The sequence below is a fragment of the Oryctolagus cuniculus genome, chromosome 1, assembly GCF_964237555.1.
Source record: "Oryctolagus cuniculus chromosome 1, mOryCun1.1, whole genome shotgun sequence".
NCBI lineage: Eukaryota > Metazoa > Chordata > Mammalia > Lagomorpha > Leporidae > Oryctolagus > Oryctolagus cuniculus.
The window spans coordinates 19,014,965-19,038,405 of NC_091432.1; the positions used below are offsets into that span (position 1 = coordinate 19,014,965).

Sequence of the window (23,441 nt, forward strand, 5' to 3'; positions counted from 1 at the left end):
TTTTTTGGATTCTTAAATCATATTAACATATTCCTAAAGCATTAACCTACACAAATGATCACTCAGATAAGCCAGTACATTAAATACTAACCCCACAATCCTGAAAAGAGGTGAATGATAGGAAATTGACCAAAACTAGATGAGAATGGTAAAGGCAGTACTGCAACATAAGGAATGGAATATAAAACTAAAAAAAAAGAAGAAAATGATCTGTTGAGCCATTGTCAGATTATAATGCCTGATTTTTTTAAGTTTTTTTTTTTTTTTTTTTTTTTTGACAGAGTTAGTGAGAGAGAGGTCTTACTTCCATTGGTTCACCCCCCAATGGCCGCTACGGCCAGCTTGCTGCGCCACTCTAAAACCAGGAGCCAGGTGCTTCCTCCTGGTCTCCCACGTGGGTGCAGGTGCCCAAGCACTTGGGGCATCCTCCACTGCCTTCTGGGGCCACAGCAGAGAGCTGGACTGGAAGAGGAGCAGCCGCGACTAGAACCCGGCACCCATTTGGGATGCCGGCGCTGCAGGCAGAGGATTAGCCAAGTGAACCACAGCGCCGGCCCCGAAGGTTTATTTATTTATTTTAAAGTTAGAGTTGCAGAGAGAGCGAGAGAGAGAGAGAGACCGAGAGAGACCTTCCAGCCACTGGTTTACTCCCCAGATGGCTGCAATGGCCTGGGCTGGGCCAGGCTGAAGCCAGAAGCCAGAAGCTTCATTCAGGTCTCCCACATGGGTGGCAGGAGCCCAAACACTTGGGCCATCTTCTGCTGCTTTCCCCAGGCCATTAGCAGGGAGCTGGACTGGAAGTGGAGGAGTCAGGACACGAACTAGTACCCATATGGGATGCCAGTGTCGAAAGCAAAGGCTTTACCCACTACATCACAACATCGTCCCCATAATGTCTGATTTTATAAAAAGAAAACTAATAGACCTCTCTGGCTTTGCAGAGGACCTATTAAAGAGATTGATTGGGGGAGGGGGGGGGAATCCTCCCTGGAATTGAAGACTACAGAAAAGCAAAGATGAATGTACTGAATAGTTTTAAACCTCAAGGAAACAATAAAGAAAGAATAAATGCAGGCTGAATTATTGCTACAAAACAGGTTCAAGAAACTAGGACAAGCTTTTATCAACTCATCAAGCAGAAACGATGCTAAAGGCGAAGTAGCTACTAAAAAATGCAGGTCATGAAATTCATGCTGAGCTACTAGGCTTTCTTAGAAGACTTATCTTTCGCAAGAGCAAAACAGAAACTAAGTGCGATGCCACTGACTGGGATTAACATGTTTAAATAAAAAATGCTATTTACAGAAAGAAAGTCATTTTGAACTGCTAGAAATCAACAGGCCAGGGCTTTGGAAGAAGTTACAAAGAAAAACGTTCACAAACTCTTGGGCAATTAGGAATAACTAGTGCATTATAAGAAAGCAGTTAAGCGGACATGGCTTAAATTGAACTGGAGGGCCAGACACTGGCCCTGGTGGTTAAGATGCCTGTGTCCTGAATTGGAGTGCCTGGGTTTGATCCCTGACTCTAGCTCCTAATCCCAAATTCCTGCTAATGAAGACCCTGAGAGTCAGCTATGAAGGTAGTTACGCTCCTGCCACGCAGGTGAGAATCTCAGATTGAGTGCCTCCTTCATATTGGAGGCATTTGAGGATTGAGTCGGTGAATGGTTCTCTCTCTCTCTTTCCCCAGCTGCCTCCCCGACGCCGTCTCTCTGCATCTTGAATAAATAAAAGTTGAAAACAAAACTGAACCGGGGATCAAAGGCAATTATGGACTTGTACATTATTTTATATTTTTGAATGTTGCAAAAAGAGAAGGGAATTACACTTTTATAGTGCTTAAAAGGGGGGAAGATTGTCCGATTCTTCTTGGTAGCCCATGAAAATTAGTTGTGCCATCCTCTTTTATAGAATATATATTTTATAAGCATTTCTTTAATTCTTTGAACTCTTAAATTGTGAGCCCCTGAGGGCAGAGCAAGTTTTCATCTTTCAGTTTCTTGGAGGTACTTGGCAGAAGGCAGAAGAGATGCCTGTTAAGTGAATTTGTTCCTTCCTAGATTAAGTCTAGAAAATGAATAGCATCCAATCCATAAAACAAATTTCTTAAATAAAAATTCCAGAAAATTCAAGGCACCAAAAATCTTACAGAGGGGCCAGCACTGTGGCGTAGCAGGTGAGGCCTGCAGTGCCAGCATATCATGTGGGTGCCGATTTGAGGCCCGGCTGCTCCACTTCCAATCCAGCTCTCTGCTATGGTCTGGAGTAGTGTTTAGTATCTTGAGCAGAGGAGGATGGCCCAAGTGCTCAGGCCCTTGCACCCATGTGGGAGACCTGGAGGAGGCTCCTGGCTCCTAGCTACAGATTGGTGCAACTCCAGCCTTTGGGGCCAACTGGGGAGTGAACCAGCAGATGGAAGATCTCTCTCTCTTTCTGCCTCTCCTTCTCTCTCTGTGTAACTCTTTCAAATAAATAAATCTTTTTAAAAAATCTATCAGAAAGCATAGGCATGGGGTAGGCATTCGGTACATTGCTTAAGATGCCACTTAAGATGCCTGCAACCCCATATCAGAGTGCTTCTTCTTCCAGTTCCAGCTTCCTGCTAATTTGTACCCTAGGAAGCAACAGGTGAGAGCCCAAGTACCTGGGTCCCTGCCAGCCATATAGAAGACCCAAATTGAGTTCCAGGCTTTTGATTTTTTTTTAAATTTTTTTTAATTTTTAAATTTTTTTGGTGGTTGTTGTTCTAAAAAGACTTATCTCTGTGTCCATTATTTTTCGCCTCCCAAGTCAACCTCCATAGTTTTGCTTCAGACTAGTAATAGTGACTAAGCATTGTTCAAGGCCAGGGAGCATATCTTATTTGCTGTTATAAACTTTCCACGGCCAGCGCCGCGGCTCACGAGGCTAATCCTCCGCCTAGCGGCGCCGGCACACCAGGTTCTAGTCCCGGTTGGGGCGCCGGATTCTGTCCCGGTTGCCCCTCTTCCAGGCCAGCTCTATGCTGTGGCCAGGGCGTGCAGTGGAGGATGGCCCAGGTGCTTGGGCCCTGCACCCCATGGGAGACCAGGAAAAGCACCTGGCTCCTGCCATCGGATCAGCGGCGGCCATTGGAGGGTGAACCAACGGCAAAGGAAGACCTTTCTCTCTGTCTCTCTCTCTCACTGTCCACTCTGCCTGTTAAAAAAAAATAAAAAATAAAAACTTTCCACTGCCCAAAAAGACTTTTTAAAAATATTTATTTATTTGGAAGTCAGAGTTACACAGAGAGAGGAGAGGCAGAGAGAGAGGGGTCTTCTGTCCGCTAGTTCACTCCCCAACTGGCCGCAACGGCCGGAGCTGCGCTGATCCAAAGCCAGGAGCCAGGAGATTCTTCCGGATCTCCCAGATGGGTGCAGTAGCTCAAAGACTTGGGCCATCTTCTACTGCTCTCCCATGCCATAGCAGGGAGCTGAATTGGAAGTGGAGCAGCTGGGTATCGAACCGGCACCCATATGGGATGCCAGCATGGCAGGCGGCGGCTTAACCCGGTACGCCACAGTGCTGGCCCCAAGATTTAATATTTGTTGAAAGTCAGGATGTGTGGGTTTAAGCTTGAAATGAGTAAATGTAAGATAAAGGTCCTTTTTAAAACTATTTATTGGCGAAGGTGAACTTAAAGAACTTACCAAAAAAAACATGAATACGCACATAGCTTCAAAGAGGGCATAGAAAAGTCCACGGATGAGAATCTCCCCTCAAAGAAACTACAGTCTTGCACTTCATGGTCCTGTTGCTTTAAGGGAACATTGGAGGGTAACTGCTTTCCAAGACATACTCATTTCAGGTATCATAAGAGATAAACTTAGACTAGATGGGATTTAAACTCTTTTCTGGTATTGCAATTATTTCGCAAATGTTTTCTGAAGGATATTTAAATAGTAAAGTTTTCTCAGGAGAGTAAAATTTTAGATATCAGTTAAAGAAAACCAGATGCTACCTTATTACTAGGCCATCCCTCTCTGTGGAAAATTCTTGTTTTGATTGTCTAGAGTCAGAATTATTGCAAGAACAGAACAATGACTTAAAAAAATAGTACAACTCCTCTCTTGTTTTTTTTTTTTTAGAAAGCGAATATTCATTGAAGAAACAGATATAAAATATTTAAAGGGCATTTAATTCAGAAACAATTTTCAGCAGTAGCTGGTAATTAAGAGACCCCTTCCTGCCTTCCTTAATCACCTTATGTTCTAGCCACGGGCAACTACAGGCTGTTCTCTTTCCATGGTGGCCACTGTGAAGACATTATGCCTTCATGGGTTCCTTTCATCTGGAGTATCTCTGCCTCTGCCCTATTTTCTCGTTTCTCTACACAGTGATAATTTCCCCACCTTGCACGTACAACTACCCCAAACTTAAGGGTCCTCTCTTCTGTTTCCATAGCCCTTCTCACTGCTTTTCAAGCCTTCCTCTCCACGATACACTATGCTTCTAAAGTTAGGGGCCCTAGCTTACCCAACATGGTATTCCCCCCGCCCTAGAAGACTGTCTCATTTTCATCCACTTAACGAATTACATCAAGAGTTAGGTGTTGGGCACTCTTCTTATGTACCAGGGAATAAAACACATGGGAGACCCCCGCCACAGCTCACTAGGCTAATCCTCTGCCTGAGGCGCCGGCACCCCGGGTTCTAGTCCTGGTTGGGGCGCCGGATTCTGTCCCGGTTGCTCCTCTTCCAGTCCAGCTCTCTGCTGTGGCCCCGGAAGGCAGTGGAGGATGCCCCAAGTGCTTGGGCACCTGCACCCACGTGGGAGACCAGGAGGAAGCACCTGGCTCCTTGCTTCGGATCGGCACAGAGCACCGGCCGCAGCAGCCATTGGGGGGTGAATCAACAGAAAAGGAAGACCTTTCTCTCTCTCTCTCTCACTGTCCACTCTGCCTGTCAAAAAAAAGGGGGGGGGGACTTATTATCTCATAGTAGGGAGATAGACGAAAATGATGTAACAACAAACAAGATAATTTTAAGGAGCGGCAAGTGCTATGGAGAAAATAAAATAGGCTGGAGATACTGAGCAAGAACAAGGCAACTTTAGGGTGAACTGGTGAGGCTTCTCTGAGGTCATGACACTGACCTGAGAGTAGCCAGTGGGAGGCTCTAGGGAAACAGCATGCTGGGTTGAGGAGACAGAACCTGTAAAAATTGTATGACGGAACTGATAGGTTGCAGAGCTGAAAGAAAGCCAATGGAGCTAGAACAGAATGAGTGACGTGAACAGTGGTCAAAGAAGTAGGCCAAGATCAGACCATGAATTTTGAAGGCCATGGAAGGAGTAAGGATTTTAATCTAAGTACAACAGGAAGCCATTGGAAAGTCTGAAGCCCAGGAATGACAGAATCTAATTTATGCGTTTTAAGAAGTCATTCTGGTTGCTGTGTAGAGAACAAATTTATAAAGGGGCAAGCATGGAAATAGAGACCATCAACTTAGATGTCTGATTCATATTCATTTGTAAATGAATATTTATTCATTGATCCATTTGTTTATCTACCATTCTAAATTTATCTTTGCTACTAAAATAATCATGATATATGGAGCTTTTTGCTGCAAATGCTCTAGTAATCTGTGCCAGGTGTGTGAATGTCAAGGTTCTAGGAGATTAGCAAATATACTAGAAAGCCCCACCTTTCAGGGTGTGCCCCAAGTTAGGCCAAGGAACTGAATCAGCCACATACCCCAGATCCTGACTTGAGGACCATTGCTGAGCTGGAAAAAGAAAAATGTTGGCAACAGAAATGGTGGCGTGGAGGGCTTGCAATTAAAAAAATCACAGAAATGCAAATAAGATTATAAGCCCTCCACCCTGAGGCTTTCACTGTTTCAGTCTCCAATAGCAGCTCCCTGAACCATGGTAAAAGACATTCACTGCTAAAAGTTAGTGATATTTTTATATAAATCCTATGGATTCTTTCTTGGCTCAGGGCCTTTGCACATACTATTCTTTGGCTTGAGAGGCCTTCTTTATCCACTCTTAGCCTGCCCACTCTTACTCAGTTTAAGTGTCAGGGCCTCCAACACAGCTTCCTTAAACCCTGAAATCTAACCCAAGTCCCTCTTTTCATGGAACCCTGTACCTTTCCTTACAAGTCGCTATTATTTATAGCTTTAAATTCATTTGTAGCCGGCGCTGCGGCTCACTAGGCTACTCTTCCGCCTTGCGGTGCTGGCACACCGGGTTCTAGTCCCAGTCGGGGTGCCGGATTCTGTCCCAGTTGCCCCTCTTCCAGGCCAGCTCTCTGCTGTGGCCATGGAGTGCAGTGGAGGATGGTCCAAGTCCTTGGGCCCTGCACCCCATGGGAGACCAGGATAAGTAACTGGGTCCTGCCATCAGATCAGCGCGGTGCACCAGCCGCAGCACACTGGACGTGGTGGCCATTGGAAGGTGAACCGATGGCAAAGGAAGACCTTTCTCTCTGTCTCTCTCTCTCTCACTGTCCATTCTGCCTGTCAAAAAAAAAAAAATTCATCGGTGGGCTCATCATCTCAGTTCCTCTGCATACTTTCAGCCCGGGAAACCACCATTCTGTAAGCTCCAGACATCCAGTCTACTTTTTCAACACTGCCCCCAAATGTCTGGCACATAATACATCCTTAATAAGTAGTTCCTGCAACACTGTTGTGTAGCAGGTAAAACCGCCGGTTCGTGTCCTGGCTGCTCCACTTCCAATCCAGCTCTCTGCTATGGCCTGAGAAAGCAGAAGAAGATGACCCAAGTCCTTGTGCCCCTGCACCCATGTGGGAGACCCAGAGGAAGCTCCTGGCTGCTGGCTTTAGCTGTTGCGGCCATCTGGGGAGTGAACCAGTGGATGGAAGACCTCTCTCCCTCTCTCTGGCTCTCCTTCTCTCTCTGTGTAACTCTGACTTTCAAATAAATAAATAAATCTTAAAAAAAAAAAAACAAAAAAAAAAAAAACAACAAAAAAAAACAAGTAGTTCCTGAGTGAATGAACATTGGAAATAGGACACCCTAAGGTAGACAGGAGTAGGACTCAGCCTTTAGCGTCTTTAGCTGTGCTCTCTGCTTTCCCTTCTAAGACTTAAAGGACTCTGCCCCTTTTACATTGCCTTCAACAAGAAAATGACCAGAGAGACAATAGAGCAATTTTTTGTAGACTTATGTTTTTAATCTTTAAAGCAGAGTTTCTCAACCGCAGCAATATTAACATTTTGGGTCGGATAATTCTTTTTTTTTTAATTTAATTTATTAATTTGAAAAGCAGAGTGACAGGGAGAGAGAGAGATCTCACATTCATTGGTTCACTTCCCAAATGGCCACAACAGCCAGATCTGGGCCAAGCTGAAGCCAGGAACCAGGAACTCCATCCTGGTCTCCCACATGGGCGGCAGAGGCCTAAGTATTTGGGTCATCTTCCACTATCTTCCCATAGCAAGTGCAGCAGCTGGGACTGGAAGCAGCACTCCAATAGAGGATGTTGACATTGCAAGTGGCACCTGAACCGGCTGCGCCGTAACACCGTCCCCTGTCCTTGCGTGGGGATGTGCCGCTCATTGTCCAATGTTAAGCGGCATCCTTGGCCTCTACACCTCGGATGCCAGGAGCACCAACTCCCAAAACTGTCTCCAGGATGGCGCTCTGCCTGTAAAATCACCTCTGGTTGAGAACCACTGTTTGAAAGTGTGCAACTGCTGGGCGGTTTTTCTCTCTTAGAGGAGCCACATTTAGAAATGCAGGTTGTGAATGATGCCTGGGTTTTAAGAGAATTCTACCAACCCAGTTGGATCAGCCTCGTGCCCATTTCTATCTTGTTTCCGCAGCACTTGCTGTGTGTTTCCTTGGAAAAGGCCATTAGTGATGGTCTAATTCAGAGCAATATTCTGATCTTGGAAATTCAGCTCCCCGGACTGCCCGAGAAGAAAGAAGGAAAAGGTGGTGTTTCTGGGGGAACCAACGCCTCCGAGACCCCCTCTGGAATTGGCAATCCCTTACAACTTTTCTAGGGGCTTGTCCCGGGGGACAATAAAAGAGACAAACAGCCCATTCTGGCATGCTTTTCAGGATCTCTCACTCCAAACAAGAAAGTCTGAGAGGCCTGGTAAAAATAAATATGGCTTAGTCCTCCTGGCACAAGAGCAGTTTCTGACAGCCAAGACTCCACTCACCCTAGGGGGTGACCCAGGCAGAGAGTGTGCTGGAAGTTGGTTTCCATCCATTGATATTCCCAGTGACTCACGGCAGCCAGGCATGGCTCTGTGCACCAGAACTGGGTTGAACCATGAAGAAGGACTTGGGATGCACATCGAAAACACAGTCTGTCTAGCCTGAGTCAGACAGGGACAGCCAGCCTCCTCCTTTCTTTGCAATCCCAGAAAAACAACACAAATCATGCCTCTGGAAAGGAACCTGTCCTTTGCATACAGAGTGGAAACTGTTTATAAATTCTTAATCCCTGACATTGCAAGCATGGGGACTGCCTGTCCTGGATTTTTGGGGACAAATGTATTCATTATACCACATGTCTCTAGTTTTCTTTTGGGAAAGAAAATACAGTCTTTAGAAGCACAGGTTGAAAGGCAAGTCTTTTTAAGCAACACATATGGAAACCCTGAGAACAACCAAGAGTGCATTAGCAAGGCGGGGAGTGGGGCTTAGAGATCATGCCTTGCTTGTCACTTTTTTCTCCTTGGGTTTTAGACTAAGGCGATTTATGTAGGCCAGGAAGGTCCACTCCAGCGCTGAGACAGTGGAAACCTGACCTGACTCTACTGCCGCCTTCAGTCGGCAAGAGGAACTACACAGCCAGAGGAATGCCTCTGTATTAGTTACCATGGAGATGCGAGTTCAACCACATTGCATCTGGGTAAAAACTTCAGGCAAAATAGTTTGGAGAAGTCCTGCACAAGAAAGAGTTAACGGTTCTCTACTGGTGCTGTTGCAAAGTCCAGTTAGGGTCAGTTTTGGTCAAAGGTGGTAATTTGAAGGGAAAGCCTGGAAAAAATGGGAAAGAAAGACATGGCAGCCTATTCATTTGGAGAAATCTCCTCTAATATCCACTTTGCGCTAGACCCAATTACTTTCCCCTCAGCTAACACGGGGCATGTGGGTCTTCCTGATGAGAAGAAAGAAATTTCATGAAACCCACGGATTATCCAAAGCCAGGAAATGCAAGCCTATCAGCTTGGAGGGAAAAGTGATACGCTTCGCCCAAAAAAACTGGGCACTTGGACAAATTAATAGTTACAAAATAATAATAATACATCAAACTGAAAAAAGTGGGAAGGCGGCAAGATTAACTCAGAGTATCAGTACAACACCCAGGAGAAGAATAAGCCACAAAGCAAAGAGCAGAGAGGAGTTGACCCAAAAGTTAAACATGGCGGGCGGGCCCCTCAGACGGAGGCCGGGGTCTTTCGGGGAGCGCCTCACCCCCTCCCTGCCCCGTCAGGGTCAGAAAGTCAAAGAAGGTGAAGAGACTAACACGGCTGATTTACACTGGCCGCCAGCAGGAGCGCCGTCTGTCGGGGCCAGCGCTGGGCGTCCGAGCCGGGGCGACAGGGCCCAGACAGCCACCTCAGGAAATGAGTAAATGAAACGGGGGAGGGTCGTGCAGTTACTTAGCCCCTGAACAACGCTGCCCAGACCGCGGCGGGGGCAGGGGGCGCAAGAGGAAAACCTCTGAAAAGGAATTTTGACAGTGAGAGTGCTGGTGGAGGTGCAGCACGCCCGGCCCCCGATGGCCCTCGTTTGATGTCGATAAAGACCGAGCGGATTATGCATTAGCGAGCGTTGCGTGTTCTGAGACATCAATGAATTCTAGACTCGGGGCCGGCAGGGGGCCCGGGGTCACGTCCAGGAGACTCGGGTCAGCTGGGGCGCTCCTCCCTTAGCGGAGAGAGAGCGGGTCCCAGAGCTGCCGCTGGGATACTTTTTTTTTAAACTTAGGGACACTGGAGTAGTAGTAATGGGGACTGGGAGGGGGGCTCTCTCCCGGGCTAGGAATGTGGGGGCGGCCCGAGGAGCGCGGCCCGCGCGGGAGGCGCCGGCGGGTGGGGTCCGCGGGCTGGGGGGCGGGGGCCGAGGGCGGGAAGGGGCCGGGCCAGCGCTGGGGGCGGGCCCCGGCGCGGTGGCGGCGGCGGGGGCTGCGGCGCCGGGGGGCGGGGCGGCCGGGCCCGGGACACCCCCCTCCCGGTCCCCTGGCGGGGCGGCTTCGGCTCTGGCAGCACTGGAGGCAGCAGCGGCCGGAGGGCGACTGGCGGGGCGCACCGGCCGCCGTGGACTCGGGACGCTTCCCCTCGCCAGGGACCCTTCGCTGACTCCCTCGGCCGCACCGCCCCGCGGGAGCCGGCGGGACCCCCGGCCGGCAGGGAGCGCCGGCGGCGGCCGCGGCACCATGAGGCGGCTGTGGGGCGCGCTGCTGCTTGGCGCCCTGCTCTGCGCACACGGTAAGCGGCGCCGACCGGCCCGCCGGGAAAGTTTGTCCCTGGGTCCGGCCGCTGCTCGACTCACCTCCCTGGAGCCGGACGGCGCGGTGTGGGGCCTCAGACCCCTCGCCCCTACTCCAAGCAGCAGCCCCGCGGCTGCGTGCCCAGGAGGCGACCAGGAGCTCCCCCAGCGCCTCAGTCCGAGAGGGGGCAGTGGTGGAGGAACTGCCCCAAGCTGGGGTCTGGCCCGGGGTGGGGTAAGATCCGAGGCGTGCGCTCGCTTTCCCTCGCTGCTCTTTGAAGAGTTGGGAGCTGCCTTCCTTTAAGGTTAAGACAGGGTCTCTGTGTCCTTGATGTGGCTGAACGTGTGCGAAGAAAGGGAGGCGCGGGAGGATGGTCGCCTACCCCGTGAGTTGTAAATAGCCTTCCTTGCTCTGGCTGGGGGGGTCTCTGGTGGACAGCGGAGAGAGGTCCCAGTGGGATCTGGGGGCTGGAGCACCAGGGATTCCTCCACTAGGGAACAATCCTCCGATTCCAGACCTGGCTCCCGCCGAGGGTCTTTGGGCGCTGCTAGCTCGCAGCATCTCCCCTCGGTAGTGTTTTGGGTTCCCTCTCTTGGCTGCGGCCAATCAGCTTCCTGTCCTGGATCCTCCCCGGGGTAAGGGGGGAGGGCGGGGGGGACATGGTTGTTAAAAAAGAGGCTGAGGAGGGACTTTGGGAAGAAACTGCTGGAAGGCTCCGGCAGATCCGTCCTGGCCGGGGTTGGAGGCAGGGGTGCCGCCGGCTCTCGGCAGGCAGCCTCCCCGCCCGCGCGGCGGGGCCTCGGCCCTCGGGGGGAGTTGAGCGGATGGCAGCCCGACTGCTGCTTCATCTGCTCCTTATTAATAACGTGTTTGGTGCCCGAACGCAACTGTTGTGTCTGATTAGGGCCCCAGTGGAATCTGCGTGCCCGCAGCCGCTTAAGACCGTGGGTGCACCCCGTGATTGAGCAGCTGCCTCTAGTTTGTGCCCGGAGATCAAACACTTTGATCTTTGAACCCCAACCCTATTCACCCACCGCTATTCAACCTGGGGAGGGGGGGCGTTTGTGGAGATCCGGATCTTCCAGTGCTCCTCCAAGTCGGGGTGAGGGGGGTGGGCTTCACGATGGGGGAGTGGGGGTGGTCCATAGACCCTGGCCTTGCACCGGCTGGCTCTTTCTTTAAGGTAGGGGAGCTCGCGTGGAAATGGAGCAGGTTTCTGAACTTGCGTGGCAGGACTTGGAGGTGATCAGGGCACTTGTTGTAAAGATCGGTTTGCCTCCCAAATCCAAAAGAGTTCTCGTGCCTGTTATTTAAACTCCCCCGTGGGTTTTAAATGGCTTTTTCCATGTCCTCCAGCGCCGACTGAGCTCTTTCTCAGAGGAGTAGTGGCCTGGCCGACCCAGGTTCGCCTTGCATCTTGTCTCCCCCTCCCCGGCTCTCTCCTAGAAGGTTATTTGTAGCCTCTTTGGCGTGTCGGGACAGCGGCCCTACTGGGGTAGGAATGTAGCTGTTCTTCCCACCACATGGGCCCCTTAAAGGGACAGCCATGCTTTTTGGGGGTTTCCCCCTTCTGGCTGCAAGGAAAGGGGATGGAACTTCCCTCTCGGCCCCCTGGAGGAAGTTTTGAAAAAGATCAAGGGAAATAGCAAGGCTCTGAAAAAAAAAAAAAAAAAGGAGGAAAGAAAGAAAGAAAAAGGCCTAAACCGGACACCTACAAAGCCCAAGTGGAGATTGTCGCCTTCTCCCCTGGGGAACAGGGGAGATGGAAGGTTCAGGATGAGACTGGCCAGGGAGTAGAGTGCCCCAGAACTGTCAGAACTGTACACATTATGTCCACAGGGAGGATGGGGGTGGAGAATTGCATATATATCCTGTTTCACAGAAAGAATGGGAGGGTCCTTCGTAGCCCCTTTGGGTTCCTTTTTAAGGGAAAAAAAAAAACTTTAGTAGACACTTCTAAATCAAAGAAGACTTCTTTTGTGTACATGTGTAAGGTGGTGGCAGGAAGATCTGCACTTCACCTGGCCGGATGCTGGGCCATCTTGGAGGCCTGGACAGGACAGACTCACAATTCACCAGTGAGACTAGCAGAGCTAGGAAGCAGCACAACCGAAAATACCACTGCCAGGGTCCTTGACACTAAATTCCAGGGGCTCGGAGAGGTGACATGAGGTGGTCGATGAGTAAGGCAGACCTAACCTGACAGCCGAAAGTCAATAAAGTTTAAGGTGCTTAAGCGGATACGGCTGGAACTTGGGCTTTTCCTAGAGCCTACAGGATGGGCTTCAGGCTTTATAACACCCCAGCCTCAAAGACTTTGGAAGGAAAACTAATTGTTGGCAATAGCCATGGGTATTTTTATCCTGAGGTTGACCTTGTATATCCTGGAGGTCACTTCCATGTAAGTGAAAAGCTGAAGATTCTCTCCAGGAGTGTGGAGGGAGATAGAATTGTTTCTCAGGAGGAGTGTGAAAGAGTTCAGCTGAAAACAGTCTTCTTTCCATCTTGTTGTTGTCATGGTTGTCATGGCCATGGTTGTTATGGTGCTTGAGTGACCTTGTCCCTGGTCTGTTGGACTTGTGAAAGATGCTTGGCTTGTCACTGGTTTTGGACTTCCTCTTCTGTCCCCTGTTGAATATCAGATGACATCTTTGGGACTAGCACATGGTATTATGAATGACAGGTGCAAGGGAACTGAGTCTGGCCATGTCTGATACAGAGCACATCGGGCAAGTCCATCTTCTGGGCCCGCGCAGAACGTGGAAGGTCACAGAGGACAGGGTGTTTAATAGCTCTTTGTTCACTTTCTACTGATGCACTGTCAGTCTTCATCCCTAAGAAGAAGGAAAATGGGAGGGGTTGTTTATGTTGCTCTTCTGTTAAAGACAGAGTCAGTAGCAGGGGGTTCCTAAATAGGAACAGAGTTTCGGCAACTACTTTAAGAAGTACTCTTGTCTTTTTAAGACTGGGCATATCACATAATTATGAGACACTTCCATGGTCTTGGCTGGCTAAGTCTGTTAGTCTTCTCTACATTCCTTGACACATCTTAGCCAGGACTTTTGTCACAGTTGCCTGGGCATGGGGCATCTGGACCCCAGACTGTCTGGATTACCGTCTCATCTCTGGCAGTGGAAACCCTTCTCCTCTTCTCAGCCTGGTGAGACTCAGTGTCCTTCAGAAGACTCAGGGCTGACTGGTTGGCTTGCAGAGCCTGGAGTTTGGACCTATAAATAGCTCTGATGACTGCCTGTGCCTGCACTCTCCCTCCAACTTAGAGCTGGCACTGTCAGGTTCTCTCTCCCTAGTACATTCAGGAGCATTCCCCAAACTGGGCTCCACACCCATTCATTTGTTCATCCATTCAGCACACACATTTGTCCAGCACAAGTCTAACCACTGCACACATAGCTCAGTGAAGAAAAAGGACAAGCAGACCTGAGCTTGAACCTTGACATTGGCAATGAGTTCTTGGTGACCCTGTGCAAAACGCTTACTCTCCCCCTGGAGTTCAATATTCTTTCCTGAAAATGGGAGTGGGGTAGGAAGAGGGCAAAACTGGTAAATTATCACGTGAGAATATGGAAAAATTCAATGAGGTAATAGTACGTTGAAACTGTTCGGCACAGAACCTGACAACTACTGTGTTGCTATAGGTCTGGACTGTTAGTGAGGTTGCATAAGTGGATTGGAGATGGTTCTTGCCTTTGGAATATGGGAATCCAGGGAAGAAATAATTGTACTAAAGAAATGATTGTGCTAAAGCAGGCTTGGTCCTTCATTCTCTGCAGCTGGTTTTCTGTATTTTCTCTTTTAAAGATCTTGCCCCTTCTTGAAAACTGAATAAAACCTAAGCATAGGCCCTTCGTGTCCACACTTCTGGAAGGAGGTCTATTAAGCTGTAGCGTGGGTCTTGGGGAATCTACTCTGACTTAGTGATCCGGGGACGTGGAATTTGCTCCCAGAGCTTCCCTGTCAGGTGGTCAGGGGTGCAGCCTGGCAACCTCTCACCCTCAGGTTGCTGTGACCCCGGGCTGAGAAGTGCTAGCTGAGGTCTCTGGAAGCTGGAACAGTTTAGAATTCCAAGCTGTCCCTCCCACCGGCCTGGGAAGGGAGTCAGGCCCCAGAGCTCATAAGGTAGTAATTGCCCCAATTTGGGGGCTGGGCTGCTTCAAAACCTCCTTCCTTCAAGACTACCGTCTTCAATTAGGAGTCCTGTCAGTGTGCGGGGATCATTGACGCAGATCTTTAACCCCAGACTCACCCCCGGCCCCCAGCTCCTCCACCCCAAAGTTTGACCCCTGTGGTCTCTTTGTTTCTTCCTTTTAAGTTAGTGCCAGTGATGTGATGTTTCTGGGAGCTTCGGAAAGCTGACCGAAACCAAGAGCAGCCTTTTCAGAAAGAGCTGATGCTCTGGCGGTCATCTGACTCCATTTTCTACTCTGCATTTTTGATTTAGCAAGAAGGAAACATCCTAGGTGCCTCTGGGCACCTCTCACGCCCATCTGAGCAGACTTCATTCTGTAGCCGCACGTAGGCATTCTCATCAGTGCACACAGATGAGTGGCTTGACTGTCAGCACGCCCAGATGCCCCGGATGGCCCTGCTCCCAGTGCAGACAGGGACTTTCAGAGCTCCGCTATCACGCAGGTGAGCACGAGGAGGGAGGGGCACCACCTGAGATTCAGCTGGGGAAGGCCTGGCTGAGGCTTGCTGCAAGCCCTGACTTGGCCTACGGGAGCTCCCCCTCACCTCTGTGCAGAGTCGAGGATCAGAGCTTCGAGCCAAGCCGAGCCAAGCCGGAAACAAAAGACTGGGAGCAAACCTCCCATCTGGCTGAGAGGCGGCGACACAAAGGTGCTGCTGCATAATTTATCACCAGAGGTTTTCTGGAGCGAGCAGGGAAGCTCCTGGTTCCAGGCAGAGTCTTGGGGGAAGAGGGACCCTCCTCTGTTTGGGTATAGGGTCAGGCAAGCATAGGGTAGGGTATTGAGACTGACACCTGATTAGCACGTGAAAGAAAGAGGCTGTAAGTGCTCCAGTGACCTCTCCAAGCTCAGCAGCTCCACTTCCTGTCAGGCCTGTGGGGTTGAGAGTTGGAGGAAGTGCACTAGATTCCCCTCCCATGGCCCCAGCCTTAGGAACTGGGCTGCCACCACCTTTGCAGACACAGATGAGGACAGGAGACAACTTCTCCTTGAGGTTAACCCTAGCGGTCTAGAGACCAAACGGAGATGCCAGGTTATGCTATCCACAAGCCTAGCTTGTAAGAAAGGGAAGTTCCCTGCTTGTCTCTCCACTCTCCCCACCCCAGGCAGTTTGTTTGTTTGTTTGTTTCTTTCTTTCTTTTTTTTTTTTTTTTTTTTTGACAGGCAGAGTTAGACAATGAGAGAGAGAGAGACAGAGAGAAAGGTCTTCCTTTTTCCGTTGGTTCACCCTTCAAATGGCCGCTACAGCCAGTGCTCTGTGGCCGGTGCGCTGTACCAATCCGAAGCCAGGAGCCAGGTGCTTCCTCCTGGTCTCCCATGTGGGTGCAGGGCCCAAGCACTTGGGCCATCCTCCACTGCCTTCCTGGGCCACAGCAGAGAGCTGGACTGGAAGAGGAGCAACCAGGACAGAACTGGTGCCCATATGGGATGCCAGCGCCGCAGGCAGAGGATTAGCAAAGTGAGCCTTGGCGCCAGCCTCCAGGCAGTTTCAAAAAGAAGATTCAACTACAGGGCTCAGAAAAGCAGTACAAGTGAGTGGCTCAGAACTGTATTTCTCTCATATGAGAATTTCTGTTCTTTTAAGGATGATCTTTGGTGACCATTTTTGTACCACAAACTGAGACATGTGGTCTGCTAAGTACAAATATACTTCTGGGTAGATAACCTTTTGAAGAGCTTTCTGTACCCCTGGCATTAGGATAAGCAGTCAGAGTGTATTACTACATTTACTCCTCAAAATATCCTTATGAGATAAGCACTGTTAGATGCCTCTCTTACAGGTGGGAAACTGAGGCTTAGAGCACACCGAGGCTTTGTGATCTCACAGCTAGTAATTAACTGAGCCAAGATTTGAACTCAGAGCCCATTCTGTTAAACATCCAACTCATACTACCTTTCAGAGCAGATTTTTTTTTTCTTTTCTTTTTTTTTTTTTTTGGACAGACAGAGTGGACAGTGAGAGAGAGAGACAGAGAGAAAGGTCTTCCTTTGCCGTTGATTCACCCTCCAATGGCCGCCGCGGCCAGCACGCTGCGGCCGGCGCACCGCGCTGATCCGATGGCAGGAGCCAGGAGCCAGGTGCTTTTCCTGGTCTCCCATGGGGTGCAGGGCCCAAGCACCTGGGCCATCCTCCACTGCACTCCCTGGCCACAGCAGAGGGCTGGCCTTGAAGGGGGCAACCGGGACAGAATCCGGCGCCCCGACCGGGACTAGAACCTGGTGTGCCGGTGCCGCTAGGCGGAGGATTAGCCTAGTGAGCCGCGGCGCCGGCCCAGAGCAGAATATTTTAAATAGAGGCCATCACAGAAGCTGAAGGCTGCGGAAAAAATCTCTATTTTACATTGACCTCTTCTCTTTGTAGACATCTCAGTGAATCCCAGTATATAAGAAATTACTCTCTAAGTGCTTTTTGATTGAGGGAGGCTTTAAAAGGCTTCTAGAAAATGTGATTTGTTGCACCCTGAAGCCAGGTGTCTTACTGTGTGGACCTTGTGTTTTGAGATAAACTGCAGAAGAAAGCAATAAATTGTTTTGAAATTTATTATTATTATTTCTTTTTTTGAGAGGCAGAGAGAGAGAGAGAGAGAGAACTGTCATTTATTGGTTCACTCCCGAATTGCAGGCCTGGGCTGAACTGGCCAAAACCAGGAGCCAGGAACTCCCACAGGGTGGCAAGGACTCAAGCCATCACCTGCTGCCTCACAGGGTTGGCATTAGCAGGAAACTGGAATTGGGAGCAGTGCTAGAACTGAAACTCAGGCGCTTAGATATGGGATGTAGACATCCCAGCCAGGGCTTTAACTACTAGGCTAAATGCCCAGTATTTTGAGCAACCCTTCACAGTGCGCAGCCGTGTTCAAGTCCCCTTGGATTTGTGCATTGTCAGCTTCTGGGTAGGGTAAATAAAATGTTGAGAACCTGCATAGAGACAGCTTGATATCAAAGCTATATCACTGGGTTGAGAGAGGGGACACGTCTGCATGAAGATAATGGGGTTAGTAACAACAACAATACAAGAGCCTCACACTACGAACTTCATACGTATTCTCCATTTAAACCTGCCAGCAACCCTATGAAACAGATACTATTATTGCTCCCATTTTACAAAAGAGGAAATGAATATTTTTCCACATTACTCTGTGCTTAAGGTTCTGAATTTTCTCTCCTACACTCGCCTCCTAGGAATTAGTTGATGGTAAGTTAGGCAAGGATAAAGGATACCATGTGCCTCACTCCTCCAGAGAAAGGCCGTGAAGCAGGACTGGCCGTAGTACTTACTCTTTTCCACTTCTTCATGCCAACAGCGTCACTGCTTGGCACACAGAAAGGGTTGCAGACATCTCAGGCCCTAAAGTAGTTCTTAATCACAGGGCGACTGGATAAGACAGTTCTGGAGTGAGTCAGATCTCTAATAGTAATAACAAGAACCATCATGTATTTAAAATTATTTTAAAAGATTTATTTATTTGAAAGGCAGAGTGACATAGAGGAAGGAGAGAGAGAAAGAGAGAGAGAGAGAGAGAGAGAGAGAGATCTATATCTATCTATCTATCTATCTGAAATGACCAGGTTTGCGCCAAACCAAAGCCAAGAGCCAGGAGCTCCATCAGGCTGTCCCACATGGGTGGCAGGGGCCCAAGCATTTAGACCATCTTCTGCTGCTTTCCCAGGTGCATTAGCAGGGAGCTGGATCAGAGGTGGAGTAGCCAGGATTTGAACCAGTGCTCCAAGAGGGGATGCCAGTGAGGGCAGCTTAACCCCTTGTGCTACAGTATCAGTCCCTGAGCTGTCACTTATTGAGCCCTTAGCATGTGCCAGGAATTATGCTAATATTTTATGAATTAGCTATTTTAAAATGTATGTATTTATATGAGAGAGAGAATGTGAGCATGTGTGAGTGCTCCCATCTGCTGGTTCACTCCTTAAATCCCTGCAACAGCCAGGACTGGATCAGGCCAAAGTCAGGAGCCAGAATTCAGTGTAGGTCTCCCACATGGATGTCAGGAGCGTGATTGTTTGAGCCCTCACTGTCACCTCCCAGGATTCACATTATCAGGAAGCTGGAATCAGAAGCTGGTTCTTTAGTGTGGGACATGAGCATGTTAACCACCAGGCTAAAAACTAGCCCCATGATTTAGCTAATTTAATTGTCATAACATCCATCTGAGGTAGAGACTCCTATTATACAATTTTTCCTCATGAGAAACTAAGATATAAAGAGATTAAATAACTGCCCAGGGTCAAATAGCTGGGAACTAGCAGAGCCAGAATTGACATCCTGGGAAGTTCTGTTCCATGTTCTTAACATCATGCTCTTCTGGCTCCTAACCCTCCAGGCTGACCATTAAGAACTTCCCTTCTATGTTTAAGAGGACAGTAGAGGACTGCATTTGCTGGGACCAGTGTCTGATGTCCCCCTTGGAGAGGCCCACAGAGGAGAGGACTTTACCAGGCACACCAGCTGAGTAAGGCTAGCCTCCAGGGAGGGATCGGGGAATAAAAGGGACCATGGAACAAAAATAAGTCGAGTCATGGCTTGTCATTCTCACTGCCTGGGAAAACGGCAGATGAAAAGGCCTCTTTCAGGACAAGGGTAGGACCAGGACACTGCCTGGAAGGGAAGATTCCTGATCTCTTGAGTGCTGGGTTAGGTAGGAAGTAACGACTTTTATTTCTATTACTCTGGGCCTCTCTCTTCCATGGACTCCAGAGGCATCTAGAGGAAGGTATCACTCATTCATTCATTTAACAAACTATATTGACCATCTACTGCATACCAAGCATTGAACTCTGTGCACTGAGTACAAATACAAACTATGTCTCTCACAGTTCCAACTGCCAGAGAGCTATAGTCAAGGAAGAGAGCAACACGGAAGGACCTCTCTGGCGAAGAGCAGGGGCTTCCAGCTCAGCCAGGGTGGGGTGGGTCCAGGTGGGACAGCCTCAGGAAAATGGCCCACTTCCTGCCCTCCTGTAGCCACCTACTTGGCACTTACCCTTTTTTCTATCAGTGCTAATGTCGTTTAGGCAGGTGCCATCTATAGGTCTCTCCAGAGTCTGAGAGTCTCTTGCATGAGGTTAGGTCTGTCCCCCGTGGCTCCATGCCATCTTTCAGTTTTGTCTTGATACTGGAGCATCCCTTTCGGTGAGAGGTGCTTGCGAAGAGCTGCTCGAGGAGTTGAAGTCAATGCTGTGTCCCTCAGTTGGCCTGGATGTAGTTTATATTTATTTCAAATGACTTAGCCCCATTAGAAAATGTTTATTGCCACCAGTGGACAGGAGGAGAGAGAAGGGCTTGGGCAGGTTAGAAGAAAAATGTCCATCATTTTTGTGAATGATGATTCCTCTCTTTCCCATTGTAACCCTAATCCCTTCTGTGAGGGGTAGCCGTCATACTCCAGAACACTCAACAGGGCGCTTCTTAAGCCTTCTCATCTCTGGTTCAACTGGAAAAAGCTGCTCTGTAGCTGCGCGCACTCACTGTTCTTTCAGGTGCCTCCATGTGACAGGTGTGGTCCACCTGCAGTGGAGCATTCTATGCAGTAGGAGACAGCGGTGCCTCTAGACCCTTAAGAGTGCCTCAGTGTCCCCTGGAAAGCTTATTGAAAGTGCAGACTCTGGGATCACACTAAGAGAAGAGGACCAGTCTGAGAGTCAGAGTGGGGCTGCCACCCTGGCTCTCCTACTTCCCACATGATCTTGGCCAAAGCAGGTGACTGCACATGCCAAATGGGCACCATGTGACTGCTCTGAGCGAGAGCAGAGCGAGAGTGCCTACAAAATAATCTACAAACATAACATGCAGACTGTAAAGAGGAACTGAAGAATAGAATTTCATGTCAGAAGACCTGTTCCTTCCTGGATCAGTGCTGAGACACTGCTTCCCGAGGACTGGGATTCCAACCTTTTCCTGATTCTCTCCTTTACCAGTAGGCAAGGGAGGTTGGTCTTTACCTTAGTAGTAACCAGAAGGGGGCATCTGGGACTCATAAACTCGCTGCGTATTTGCTAATGGAGAATGCATAAAGAAGGACTTAGACCTTGCGGCGCCGGCACACCGGGTTCTAGTCCCGGTTGGGGCGCCGGATTCTGTCCCGGTTGCCCCTCTTCCAGGCCAGCTCTCTGCTATGGCCCGGGAGTGCAGTGGAGGATGGCCCAGGTGCTTGGGCCCTGCACCCCATGGGAGACCAGGAAAAGCACCTGGCTCCTGGCTCCTGCCAGAATCAGCGCGGTGCGCCGGCTGCAGCGGCGGCCATTGGAGGGTGAACCAACGGCAAAAGGAAGACCTTTCTCTCTCTGTCTCTCTCTCACTGTCCACTCTGCCTGTAAAAAAAAAAAAAAAAAAAAAAAAAAAAAAAAAAAAAAGAAGGACTTAGAAATTAGAAATTTTTTCTTTCTGATCTTGGGGTTTTTGGAGACTTGCAAAGTAGCACTACCGTCACCTACCTGGGTGTGAATGCTGGCCCCAACCCTTGGTTCCCATGTGACTTGTCTGTAGACTTCTGTGTTTCACTGGCTTGGACTATAAAATGGTGATGATAATAACAGCGCCTCAATCACCTCCAAGGCTTGTTGGAAGCTTCAGTGATAGAGCATATGAAGGGCACTTATAAAAGAACTTGGGAGCCTGGTGCTATGGCTTAGTGGGTTAAGCCACCACCTGCTGGACCGGCATTCCTAGATGGGCACTGGTTCAAGTCCTACCTCCTCTACTTCTGATCCAGCTCCCCGCTAATGCGCCTGGGAAAGCAGTGGAAAATGGTTAGATCCGAGGTCCCTGGGTGTCCAGGGAACTTGCAGTGTGGCTGTAAACAGCTTTAGAGGCCAGAAACAAAGCCTGAGTGCTATAACTCAGCACTTCTTAAAGTGAAGGCTGTGTCCTGCCGCCCACAGTCATTTGTTTCTTTACTCATCATTCTTTTCCTTAAAAAGGGTTAAAAAGCTGCCCTTTATGATCAGAGGCAGGATTTGAGTAGAAAAGCAGAATTCCACCGCTGGGGATTCCTGAGAGGCAGTCATTGTCCAAAGGAGCTGGCTTGTTGGAGAATAATGCGTCTGTTTCCTGTATGAATGCCCGAGTCAAGGAGCTGCCTGACCGGTGGCTGCTTGACCTTCAGCACCGCACCGGTGTTTAGATGTTGCTCTGACCTGCAGGAAGTCCTGACTCCCCAGCCGCCTCAGACTAACTCGATGCCCACTCCATGCACTCCATGGAATGCTTTGTTCCTGAAGTCTGCCCTGGGAACTCAGGACTCCTGTTAGCACTGGGCCAAGGGCAGGGTGGGGCGGGCTCCTCTGCCTTCTCCGTTCCTTTTCTTTTCTTTTCTTTTCTTTTCTTTTCTTTTTTTTTTTTTTTTTCGACAGGCAGAGTGGACAGTGAGAGAGAGAGAGAGAAAGCTCTTCCTTCCGTTGGTTCATCCCCCAAATGGTTGCCATGGCTGGTATGCTGCACTGATCCAAAGCCAGGAGCCAGGTGCTTCCTCCTGGTCTCCCATGCAGGTGCAGTGCCCAAGCACTTGGGCCATCCTCCACTGCCTTCCCGGACCACAGCAGAGAGCTGGACTGGAAGAGGAGCAACCGGGACAGAATCTGGCACCCCAACCGGGACTAGAACCCAGGGTGCTGGCACTGCAGGCAGAGGATTAGCCAAGTGAGCCATGGTGCCAGCCCTCTGTTCCTTTTCATTTGCCCCAGATCCTGCTCTTCTTGCTCTCCCCATCTTGATGCTCAGATTATTTTTTTTTAGGATTTATTTATTTCCTTGAAGGTCAGAGTTACACACAGAGAGAAGGAAAGGTAGAGAGAGACAGAGAGAGATCTTCCATCTGCTGGTTCACCCCCCAGATGGCCACAATGGCCGGAGCTGTGCCAATTTGAAGGCAAGAGCCAGGAGCTTCTTCCAGGTCTCCCACGTGGCTGCAGGGGCTCAAGGACTTGGGCCATCTTTTATTGCTGTCCCAGGCCACAGCAGAGAGCTGGATCAGAAGTGGAGCAGCCAGGACTCAAACCGGCGCCCATATGGGATGCCAGGACTGCAGGCAGCGGCTTTACTTGCTGCACTACAGCGCCGGCCCAGATGCTCAGATTCTTAAAAGCAACGTTTTTGAAAAAAAATGTAGCCCTCATTTCCCCACACTCTCACTCTCCATTTATTTTGCATCTTCAGTGTGCCAAGGCATAAGGTTAGTGTCATCATCTCTATTTTCTTCTTTATTTTGTAGTCTTTGTGTGTGTGTGTGTGTGTGTGTGTGTGAATGGGGAAATCGGAGTGCAGGGAGCTCAGTGACTTGCACGAGGTCTCACAGCTGGTGGGTGGAACTCAGGTCTGTCTGCTCCAGGACCAGTGCTTTCTCTGCTCCCTTGTCTTCAGTCCCCCTTTCTCCTCTCTGTTCTTGTCACCCCTTGGGCCATGGATGCCGCCCTGGTGCATCTTCATGGCCTCCTGAATGGGGCTGGAAGCATTTCTCAACCTCTGTGGACATCGTGAGGCAGGCGGTTCTTTGTTGTGGTTCCTGTGCTGTGTTGAGCAGCATCCCTGCTTCTACCTACTAACTGCCAGCGGCATTGCCAGTCATGGCACCCAAAAATGTCTCCAGACATTGCCAGATTCCCCTGGGGCAGGCAGGCATCTGTAGCTCAGACCCACTGATTACCTTCTCTCTCCTTTTCACCACGAAGGGGGTCTGGGCCCTGGAGGGCCTTGTCACAGGGGACATTCTGTGCCGCTGAGTGCAGCCAGAGTTGCCGTGATGAGCTGGTCATACTACCAGAGTGTCTCAGACTCTGGAG

At 49.6% G+C, this 23,441-nt stretch overlaps 1 protein-coding gene across 2 annotated transcripts in view; it reads left to right on the top strand.

Moving 5' to 3' along the window:
• The first annotated feature begins 10,113 nt into the window (after positions 1-10,113).
• Positions 10,114-23,441, top strand: part of LRP4 (LDL receptor related protein 4) — a 54,805-nt gene continuing 41,477 nt past the window's right edge. The window contains exon 1 of one of the 2 annotated variants that reach the window (XM_070071003.1): positions 10,114-10,441. In XM_070071003.1, the coding sequence (XP_069927104.1) occupies positions 10,390-10,441 (52 nt within the window). In that variant the 5' untranslated portion in view covers positions 10,114-10,389. Of the gene's footprint in view, positions 10,442-10,720; positions 10,829-23,441 lie in introns of those variants that run through there. The other variant, XM_070070997.1, reaches the window with a different exon arrangement.